The 11,990-nt window shown below is 36.0% G+C and overlaps 1 protein-coding gene across 1 annotated transcript; it reads left to right on the top strand.

Moving 5' to 3' along the window:
- The first annotated feature begins 3,592 nt into the window (after positions 1-3,592).
- LOC114752377 (histidine--tRNA ligase, chloroplastic/mitochondrial-like) lies at positions 3,593-10,352 on the top strand. Its single transcript, XM_028941127.1, has 11 exons — positions 3,593-4,037; positions 4,142-4,237; positions 5,176-5,264; positions 5,371-5,500; positions 5,951-6,043; positions 6,891-6,965; positions 7,789-7,906; positions 8,357-8,499; positions 9,266-9,394; positions 9,869-10,032; positions 10,135-10,352. Exons 1-11 carry the CDS (start codon positions 3,666-3,668, stop codon positions 10,271-10,273), a joined length of 1,548 nt encoding a protein of 515 aa, XP_028796960.1. The 5' UTR covers positions 3,593-3,665; the 3' UTR covers positions 10,274-10,352.
- The last annotated feature ends 1,638 nt before the right edge of the window (positions 10,353-11,990 follow it).

Genomic DNA, 11,990 nt, shown 5'->3' with positions numbered 1-11,990 from the left:
AAAAAAAAATCTATTATCAATGTGTAAATTTTATTTGTAAATAATATAAATACTCCTCCGGTCCTTAATATAGGACCCAATTGTTGAGTTAGTTTTGGTCTTAAATATAAAACCTATTTCTCATATTTATCAATTTTCTCTAAATTATCCCTATGGATACTCCCTCAACCATAATCAAGTAGAAGAGGAAGATGAAGTACTCCTCCGGTCCTTATTATAAGACCCAATTTGACTTTTTATTTGGTCCTAATTATAAGACCCAATCTATTTTCTCTCTTATATTTATGCATTTTTTTCCAAGATAATCCTTCTAATAATGATAGTTTTAGCCAATATACTTAATTAGTAAGGATATTTTAGAAATAACAACACTTATTTATTATAAATAACCAACTTAACTTACTTCCTTAATCTCCTCAAATAAGTCAATTGGGTCTTATAATTAGGACCGGAGGAGTATTAAAAAAGATGATTATGGTATTTTAGAAAAAACGTGTCACATTTCTTATAATTAACTAACCTACCTAACTTTTTTAATCTAATCAAATTAGTTAGATAGATATTATATTAAGGATTGGAAGAGTATTTTTATAGACGTTTTAAAGCTCTGAGAGTTATCTTGAACTAATGAGACTTCGGACGTAACTCTCCACGTAGACTGATATTGCGATGGCTGTTACATATCGTCACTTTTTTAATGGCATTTTTCTAGATGTGATGTATGCGAAATTAAAAGACTGATATTATGGCGTTTTATTTTTTCCCCCCACTTTTATTCTTCCCCATAATTCATCGGCGCGTCAATAATTGTGAACCAGAACGTGCATTTTGGCTCTAGTAGTGACCAAAACCTATGGAAAACTGATTTTTTTTTTAAACAAAAACCAACGAATTGAATAAAATTTGATAAGGCGTGATAACGAAGGTAGGAAATTAAGTGGCCGATGATGAGAGGGGACCCAAGTTCCACTCAAAATGTGAACGTGCTAGTCCACTGAAACCATGTGCATTGTGCGACTTGATTATTTGTCTTGTCTCTTCGGGTTGCAGGTGCAGTTAGGAATTGCCCGTTCCTGGCAGAAAGTAACCCATTAATAATAATAACCACCGTATGCATATACAGTACCGTATTTTTTTAGTACTACCTCCTGTTTTAATTATAAAAACTAATTGACTAATTTGAGAAAGTTAAAAAAATAAATTAAGTTAGTTATTTGTAATAAATATATATTATTTTTCCTAAAATATCTTTACTAATCAAGTGTATTGGCAATGACTACTATTGTTAGAAGGATTATTTTGAAAAAAAATATATAAATATGAGAGACAAAGTAAATTGAGACCTTATATTTGAAATCAAAATAAAAGTCAAACAAGGTCTTATATTAAATACTGGAGGTACTACTTCTTTGTCGGCGTCTCTGTCCAAAACAGATACTAACATATGCTCCTTCCTTCCATTTCAAAATATATGCCCTCAAAATGCGCACATATAAAAAATATTAAATAATTTAAACCATTTCAAATGGTATTTTATTACAACGCCCTTATTGTGTCTTCTGCTCTCTTAACGACTCTCTCTTTTACCGTTAACCTGGTAATAAAAAGTAGAATATTAAAAAAAAAATCTACGCTTATTCAGGATTCTACAGGGACAGGAATTTTAATTTAAAAAAAAAAACATAGGATAATCAGATCAATTGATCATTAAATCTGGCTCAATTATCAATTTAGTCCTTAAAATTTAGTTTTTATCGATCAAATTCTTAAAGCTCTACACACTCTTTTAAATTTTTATTTGATCTTATTAGATCAATAACATCTTCTAAAATTTCTGAAGAGACTGTCATCATTTATCTAAAGGTTACAGTACATTCGTGATAAAAATATATATTTTCAGACGATAACTAGCTGTTCATGCTTATAAGACTTTAAAGTTTTAGGAGGTGTTTGGGTGATTGCCCAAACCATGGTTTGGGAAAAAATTACCCAAACACCTATCAATTTTTCAAAGCCATGGTTTTGTAATAAGCTAAAATTTTTTGCTTTTTGAGTGGTTCTCCCCCCACCCCCTACGTATGGTAATTTTTTTTTTGGTTGAAAATAATTATTTAGTTTTCTAAAAACATAATCTTATATTTTATAATTATATATACACATATTAACAATTAACACATCTCGTTTTTAATATAAGACCTCATTTGATTTTTATTTGGTCCTAAATATAAAACCTCAATTTACTTTATTTTTTATATTTGTCTATTGTTTTTTAAGTTATAACCAATAAACTTGATTAATAGAGATATTGTAGGAAAGACAACACCTATTTATTACAAATAACTAATTTAACTTGTTTTTTTAATTTACTCAAACTAGTCAACTAACTCTTACATTTACAACTGGATATAGTAGTTAATATATGTTTTTATACATTGTTTATTATGTTGGCAAACAAAATTAATAAATTTATTATTTCGGTTTTTAATGTAGGACCTAATTGGAGAGTTAATATTGGTCCTAAATGTAAGATTATTGTTCCGGTCATTAATGTAAAACCTAATTAGAGAATTAATATATAGACAATGTCTTAATACCTTCATCAATAGAATATTCATTTCATATGGCTTGGCTTCGTGACTCCATAAGAGATCAAATTATTCACTATATACAAGAATAATCATGTCCCTTTTATTTTCTTTTTTCTTTTCAGATAATGTAATATGTTGTTAAAAAAACTACTTGGACAAATATATTTCATTGCAACCTCTATTATTAAGACAATTAATATGAAATTTTTTTGTGTGGTTATTTAATTTTGTGAAGAAAAAAATATGGGATTTCATCTTTAAAATTTGTAAGAAATAATAATATTTGTTTGGCAAAGTAAATCATTTTCCTAAAAACATATTTAATTATTTTATTAATATATATACACTTTAATTTTTTATTAATTATATTATTTATGTCTTATTTATTATGTTGCCAAAATATATATTATTAACAAATTTATTACTTCAAATAAACATATATTATGAAATATATCTTACATGTAATTACCATTTAAACTTATGTCTTTTTTAGTAATTTTTACATATCAAAAAGCACTTCTCACAACAATTATTCAAACACTCTCACTTCATCAGAATCACTTTTTCAAAAAATCTATTCTCTCCAAAATCTATTCTCCAGAAACTATTATCCAAACTATGGTTTTGCCTCATCCAAACACCCCCTTAATTGATGAAAATTAAATTTCAAGGACCAAATTAATATATAACGAACATAAATTTAAACGACAAAAAACTTCATTATCTCTAAAAAAAAGAATTTATATCCCATATTCTCCATTTTTTTTTGGATAATACTTCTTCATCTCACAAAACAAACAAGTGTATACGAGGCCCATGGGCCTCCTGTAACGTTTTTCTGTCAATGGCATGGGCCTACTATAAGTTGAACGTCTCTCAGGAGGGAAACAATCTTGTTAAGGTCCAATGGCGAAACAGCTCAATAGGATGCTGGCAATTTAAAAGGGGACAAAAAATTTCTCATGGGTCTAAGGCCACGGGCAATCCAGCCCGCGAAATCCGAACTTTTATCCCGCGTCGTCATAAGCAAGCAAAACCAGAATTGCAGGCAGCAAGAGTGACGCTATCACCATTGCCATGCCTGCAACTCCACTTCCATCCTCGTTCCTTGTCCTCCAACCGCGCTTCAATTTATACTTTAAGCCATTATTTTATTCCTTCAGCCATCAATTGTCATCTCCATCCCTTTCATTCAATTGCACTTGCAGATTCTCCATCCGCCGGCCTCCATTTTCGCCGACGACTAGACTACACTGTGCCTTGTCACAAGCGACTCAAGCCGAGTCTGCGAGTGATAATGCGAGTGGCGGTGGCAGGTCAGGTGCGTTATCTCCGGGTCCCCTCACTGCAGATGTGCAGAAAATCGACGTGAATCCTCCTAAGGGGACGCGGGATTTCCCACCCGAAGATATGCGCCTGCGCAGCTGGCTTTTCAACAATTTCAAAGAGGTGAAAAATTTTAGAATTGTTTAACATGTGAGCATCCATATTATGGTTGATTATTGATTGGATTCTTTTTCACCCGCGGCTTGCTGCTTTACCGGGACCTCTAGGTTTCAAGGCTGTATGGGTTCGAGGAGGTTGATTTTCCAGTGCTTGAGTCAGAGGCGTTGTTCACTAGGAAGGCAGGGGAGGAGATTAAAGACCAGGTCGCTATTATGCCTTCTTAATGAGGATATATGCTGCTGCCCGTATAAAAGATATATAATGTGCATTGTATACTATGGTTTCTTGTGTAATTATTCCATCCTTTAATCTTAGGTTCAAAATCTATGTGTTATAGCGATACGCGGACGATATGAGGCGAGCAATCCTCCATAGGGTAGCCAACTTAGCTTATGGTGGCTTCAATCATTGTGGACTTTGTGCTATTGGCTCATTCTTTTGATTTTACAAAGTGGCTGTAGGGTACTCGAAGTGGTCATTGGAGGATGACATTCTTCTGATACGAGGGTCATAGTGTTATCCGCTGTTTGTGCATTTTAAATTACTTCCATGAGAGATTTGGTATTTTTGTTAGCTTAGAAGGATTTCAGATGTGGCATTCTAGATAATATCAAGTCAGCTGCTCCAGCAACATCGAAGACTTTTTTAGGGGGAAGAAAACAGTATAGGGTTGTCAACATCACAAGTTAAATGTCAAGATCTTACAATCATATCTTCTGAGTTCTATTTGCTGTGATAAAAATTGATAAAGCTGTGATTATTTGCTAATGTTAATTGATTTTCAGAGTCCGAGTTGCTTTTGATTGCTAGATATTTGGTAAATGACCATGATGTTGATAGTAATTTCTTTGTTGCCCTGTGCTTTATATTGCCTCACCACTTGCGGACAATTAATCGTATGAAATGACAACCATGCATATACCTTGTGTACTGGTTGTACCGTTTCATCATCTGGTTCCATGAGTAACTAATATTTCGTAGTGATAGAGCCATGAAATGCCTTGGGATATTGAAAGATAAGCAATCAATGTGTTGATTTTATTTACTGGCTTGACTTTGTCTTTTTCTGATCATGACGGACAAAACATGGGAAAATAATAGAAGAATGTGAAAAAAAAGTCTTAAAACTTCATTTCTGCAGCTTTATTGTTTTGAAGATCGGGGTAATCGTCGTGTTGCATTGAGGCCTGAGCTAACTCCTTCGTTGGCAAGGCTAATAATACAGAAAGGGTATGAAATTTCTTCTTAATTTTCTCATGAAAGGTTTTCAGTCTAACCAATATAATTTCTTTCTTTCTTTAATTGTACATGTCAAATTGTGATATTGTTTTTCCAGAAAATCTGTGTCCCTCCCGCTGAAGTGGTTTACTGTAGGACAATGTTGGCGGTATGAAAGAATGACAAGGGGTCGTCGTCGGGAGCACTACCAATGGAATATGGACATTATTGGTGTTCCTGAGGTTATGGTATGTGCTGGAGCTATAATACTTTCTGCAGTAACGGACTGTACTGCCTCCTTAAGTGTTTCACTATTTATTATTTGTATGAAATCCTGGCATTTGGGTGTCATCCTTTTATAATTAATTTTATTTTTTTTGACTAAACTGATTTGTTTGATAAGTCCTTTTGGTTAAACCCCCTGTTCATTACAACAACACTGATGAACTAGTTCATGCTATTTGTAGCTGAGGTACAGAAGTGATAAAATTTCTGGATGTTCCTTGCTTCGAAGACATGAAATTCTTGTTTGGTGGATATCCTCTTATTTTTGTTAGCATGCTCATTGTGTGAGTTTTCATGGTTTGGGTAACATTATTTCTAATCTCAATAGGCGGTGATGAAGACAAAATCAAATTATTTATATCATAATCTTTTGTATATTTTTCTACTCCATGTTTCTTCATTTTATGTTATAGGCTGAAGCAGAACTCATATCTTCTATTGTCACTCTGTTCAAGCGGATTGGGATCACAGAATCAGATGTTGGATTTAAGGTTTCCAGCCGAAAGGTGGGGAGCTGCCTTCTTTATCTGAATGATGGGCCTGGAGGCCCTCCAAAGTGCTATTTGTATGTTGTATTTCTTTTCTTTTCCTTTTTTCCCCTAGAATTATGTACAGTGGGGTTTTGTATTAATCAATGTTACTCAGTATATGATGCGGTGTTTTAAAAATCCTGAAATGCAGTTTGTTTAGCCAAGAGGTATTGTTAGCTTGGATTTCAGGGAAAACATATGAAATACTACCACATGTTTGTTTGTAGAAAATTGTTAACGTGTAATGATGTATGATCGTATGATGTGATGAATGTGTCATGTAATTCTTACTTGTATGTGTTGCATATTTTGTTGAAAAATTATGGAAATTCAGGTCTTAATTGTATTAAAATCATGGTGATTTGGGGCTAAAGGTTCATCTAGAATTTCATCTGTTGCCATAGCTATGTTAAATCAACATTGCAGTGTTTGGCAGTAGCATATCGTTCTGTAAAACCAAATTGCAAGTCCATGATATGCTTGTTACTTAGGATTTTTTCTGCTGCTTTTCATGCATTAATGTGATTAGTCTTTTATTAATAATTTATGATGTGTTTTCATTGCAACGATATGGTTGTTGATTGACTACAAATGGTGTTGTGCAATTTATGTAGTCAACCTCATTTAGTGTGATAAGGCTTGCTATTGTTGTTATCATTGTAATCCTCAGTTTTTGGATGTTTCTTGTCTCACCGGCATGCTCAGGAAAAAACATACAATATGCAATTTACCGTGTTTAGTTCTTGGGCTGTCAATTTTTTTTCCCCTCTTGAAAACCAGGAGGCTGAAATTATTTTGAATGTCTTTCCTTCTTGATTCACAGGTTCTACAAGAAGTATTGAAGCGTTACTCCATTCCTGAAAATTTGTTTGGCAAGGTTTGCGTCATCATAGACAAAGTGAGTTGTGCACACAATATATATATATATTTTAAATCTTAAGAGTTATACGTACAGTTGCTCTTTAATTTAATTTTTTCGCCCATTTTAAGAGTGCTCTGCTCATCCTGGCTCTTGTTTGTTCTTGAGGAAACAGGTAACAAAATGGATCATGGTAGCCCCTATTTTCTTCCATTGGTTTCTAATAACCATAATTCTTCTCTCTTATCTTTGCAAAATCCCAATGGGCAAGAAAGCTCAACATTTTATAGTCGAAAGTTTTCATCAGTAGGAAGTGGAGACAAATTCAAGCAAATTCACTCCTTGAATTAAGTTCTATGCCGGAACAAATTGCCTTCTTCCAAAGTAATCTCCAAGTAACACAAAATTGTCTTCATATCCATTGTAAAAAAATGGCCAATCAAACTTCTTCTTCCAACATACTCATGCATAACTTGAGTATACGGTCTTGAAGATTTCTTGAGAATTCTATTACGCTAACTTCATTTTATTGGTTGCCTATGTTTCTTACTTCCGAGGCAAGATTCTTGAGTAATTACTTCATAGAGAGTGTTTGGATGCCACATTTATATACATACGAGACACTGGAGAATTTCACCCGCCAATATACACTTTTTCACTTCCCCCTATTTTTTAATAATCACCAATTTTTTGTTTTAAGCTGTTGTATTATCTGGGTTTCCTTTGTGTTGTTCAAATATTTTTGGAACGACTGATATTTCATAATCTGGCATTTTCTTTTGTTTAGAATGCATTAAATATACAAATATGATCTAAATTCGGGTTTTTGAAAGAATTTGGTATTATTTCTGACTGGGAACAGGTAGAGAAAATTCCATTGGATGAGATCAAAAAAGAGTTGAAGGCTGCTGGTGTGTCACAAGAGGCTGTTGAGGAGCTGTTGGAAGTACTTTCCATAAAGTCATTGACAGAGTTGGAAGGTTCGTGATTTCCTGTTTACGGGCTCAGACATAGCATTAATTTTAATCTGTTGCAATTGCCGATTGCAAGACATGTCTAAATAGCCATTTGTGCCTGAGAGTTGTCATTTGAAGTTCAGAAGGCGGGTGAAATCCTCTGTGCTTCACATATGGTTTCAATAAGATTATTAGTGGATATTTTTTTCTTCTCATATTATCGTCGAATTTGACCGTATTTCTGTGTTGAGTGAAACTGATGTGCAATATGGAATCGTTCATGCTTTGGATTTTTCTTTTTTATTGGCTACGCCTGTATCCCCCTTATTAGATAAAGAAAATTCTCCTTGTTCTTTTTTTCCCCTCTTGGGTCATGAAGCACTAAGCATTTCCATAAACTTTCAAGTAATAGTTCCAGTCTTAGAGGACGCATGCTGTGTAGCTTACATGCAATCTACAATTGTTGGTGTTCAGAGAGACTTGGAAGCACTGGGGAAGCAGTTGCTGATCTGAAACAGCTTTTTGCACTTGCCGAAAATTTTGGTTACCGTGAATGGCTTCAATTTGACGCATCAGTTGTTCGTGGCCTTGCTTATTACACTGGCATTGTGTTTGAGGTTGGATGTAGTTTATACGAATGACTTGTTGAACCTTATTGTGTGAAGACTGAAGAATTAGGGGCCTTTTCCGGGGAAAAAAAATTGTTTGTGACCTGCACTTGTTGGCTAACCTGGTACAATGGTTAACAGACATTTCTGCGGCAGGTGTACTGGGGGGGGGGGGTTTGGTTTAGGGGACGAGGAGGTGAAAGAAGAGACATCTTTGGAATGTTGAGATATTCCTTAGTTTCTGTTTTGGTCTGTTTGCACAGAAAGTCACGATATATATGGAATTTGGCAAATGATTGGAACCGCGTTTTTACCTACCCATAAAATATAGGCACATGAGTAGAATATTTGCATCTCTCTTGGGTTGACATGTGATATTTACTACTATCTCCGCTTCTTAATATAAGAGCTAATTTGATTTTTAGTTTGGTCCTAAGTTGATTCTAATCCATTTTGTTTCTCATATTTATTCATTTTTCTCAAGGTAGTCCTTGTCACACATGTTAAATGTTTCATCAAATGACACTTGACTAGCAAGGGTATTTTAGAAAAAACAACACCTATTTATTATAAATAACTAACTTAATTAGTTTCTTTAATCTATTCAAATTAGTCAATTGGAGGCAGTACTACATCCCCTCCCCCCCCAAAAAAAATCCGTAGCAGAAATACAAGAACATACTCATGTTGATTGTGTTGATTCTGTTAATTTGCAGTTGTTGTAGAAAAGGACTGATATTTTTGCCCTTTAAAATGACCAAATCTTCATTTGTAGGGCTTTGACAGAGAAGGAAAGCTGCGAGCTATTTGTGGTGGGGGAAGATATGACCGGTTATTCTCAACTTTTGGCGCTGATGACATTCCTGCTTGTGGCTTTGGGTTTGGTGATGCAGTCATAGTAGAAGTGAGTTTCTATGTTTCCACCTGTGAACAGAATAAGTAGGAACCATCACGTGCATTCTAATAAATTTTTCCTGGCTGAATCTCCTAACACCCTTTTTAAGTTTAGGACTAATCATGTTGAAACAATGCATAGAACTGAATAATTTATTGATGCAGTTTATTTTCTAAAACAAAGGGCACCTCAGAAAGCTCTTTATTTTGATGCTTGACTTCTTTCTTCACAATTCATTTAATATTATAGTTTGATTTATTTCTACGTCTAAGTGTCTATATTTTGTTTCTTGTTAGCTTACTAGTTATGCAATTCTTTCTTTTTGTTCTTTGTTTGACCATGTTTCCGCTATATTGATCCTAAATCCTTTTTTTTTTACTTGTTCAGTCTTTGCTGTTAGCTGTATGCTTTTGCTTCTGCCTGACTACACAATTTTTTTTTTTTTTTCCCCGGGTGATGGGGATGGTTGGGTTTGTATTAAAGTTGCTTAGAGAGAAGGGTCTTCTACCTGAGCTCAGCCTGCAAGTAGGGAACATCGTGTGCGCCCTGGACGGTGATCTTCAAGGAGCTGCTGCTACGGTTGCTAGGATTCTCAGAGATAAAGGGCAGAGCGTTGACTTGGTTTTGGAGAATAAACCACTTAAATGGTACAAAATTTATGCTACTCATAGGTTTAATCTTGTTTTTCTAAGGTAGCTTTCACTGTAAGTGAATCAATTTTCTCATCTGGAATTTATTTTCTCCCGTAGGGTTTTCAAGCGAGCAAGCCGAATAAATGCTCAGCGGCTGGTATTAGTGGGAAGTTCTGAGTGGCAAAGGGGTATGGTTGGTGTCAAAATCCTCGCTACCGGTGAACAGTACGAGGTCAAACTTGATGATCTAAGTTGATTAGAATTTGAGGACTTTTATGTGTATTGTTAATACGCATTGTAACTCTGTTCATTTGACTTCAATTTTCCCACTATTCCGTACTTGTTAACCTGTATATATTTTTGAACAATCTCATTGAACTCTTGAATACTGGAATATTATTGGGTTAGACTAATAATAATATTATTAATTAATTTCTTAAAGCTCAAACATTATCATTATCGTATTGAAAATTTTATATTCCTGAATTTTTAAATAATTTCTTAGTTAGCATATGTTTGCGTAGATAATATCGTTCGAGCGCATTGCCCTGCCATGATTTGTGATACGTGCTATTCCTTATGTTATTTTATAGTTACCTTATAGTTTGTCTTATCTGTTTGGGAAGGGCATATCGGTAAGTTGGATATAGAGTTAGTTAGAGGAGAGAGGGAATATGCGCGATGCGAATAGAGAGGGAGGTTATAATCAGTGTACTGGGAATCATTACGTTTTGTTGAATGCATTTTCCTGGACTTTCTCTCTTCTCTGTTATCAAAAGGTATCAGAGCCATCTCTCCGGTCATGGCTCCGGAGACGCGATCTGGGGGCCGTTTGGGCGAACTGGAGCATCAATTAGAGCTCCAACAAGCCGCCATCAGTTCTCTGAACAGTCGTTTTGATCAGCAAGGCCAGGATATTAGCTCCCTGAAGACTTCCGCAGCTAAGTTTGAGGAATATTTCAAGGAATTGGTTGCTAAGGTCTCCGCTCTGTCTCCCGATGCAGGCAAACACCCTGCTCATGGCTCGGTGGAAGGGGGTCCCTCTTCTTTTTCTCCTCCGCGCATGCCAACTTTTGGGTCCTTCAGCGACCCGTCTCCATCTTACCACCATTATACGATTCCCACGAAACAGAGTAGAGTCGAGTTTCCGAAGTTTGACGGCTCCGACTTTCGGGGATGGGCTTATCGTTGCCGCCAGTTTTTTGAAGTTGACGGTACTCCGGAAGACCAGCGCATTCGATTACTGAGCATCCACTTGGAGGGCCATGCCCTTCGTTGGCACCAGACGTTTATGCGGCATCGCACCTTCTCTGACATTTCCTGGTCCGAGTACTTCCGCCAACTGGAAGTGAAGTTTGCCGACATTAGGGAGGAGAGCCCGACGATTGCTCTTAAAAAGCTCCAACAACTTGATGGTACTGTTTTTGCTTATGAGCAGAAATTTGATGAGTTGCTTTCGGAGGTTGATATTCCAGATGAGGTTGCGATGAGTTTGTTCATTGGTGGCTTACGGTCCGACATCCAGAAGTGCGTTCTCAACTTCCATCCTTCCTCCTTGTCTCGTGCCATGTGTTGCGCGCGAATGCAGGAGGGAACTATCCAGGCGCTACATGAGAATGCCCCTTCTGCAACTCCGTCGGGTCGCAAACTGTTTTCCCCTTCGCCACGAATCTCAGGCGCCTCTTTTGGGGCTCGGTCACCTATCGTTATGGGCTCCAGTGCTAGCCCACATTCGAGTCTCTTCCCTCAGACAAGGCCCACGCCATCCGAAGCCCTGTCTTCGCCCAAACCCACTTCTCAGTCTGTCGCACTATCATCTCTATCACTCTCTGGTTCTTCAAAACCTTCGCGGCAGCTGTCCAAAAAAGAGATGGATGAACGACGACGCAAAGGCTTGTGCTATTGGTGCCCTGAGAAGTATTCGAGCAGTCACCGTTGCAAGGAATCCCACCTTTTCATGCTAATTATTGATG

This window comes from Neltuma alba, unplaced genomic scaffold (genome assembly GCF_004799145.2).
Source record: "Neltuma alba isolate B1F8T4 unplaced genomic scaffold, ASM479914v2 tig00007359_pilon, whole genome shotgun sequence".
Classification (NCBI taxonomy): Eukaryota; Viridiplantae; Streptophyta; class Magnoliopsida; order Fabales; family Fabaceae; genus Neltuma; species Neltuma alba.
The sequence above is the reverse complement of the archived record's forward strand: the minus strand, read 5'-3'. Positions and strand labels throughout refer to the sequence as shown.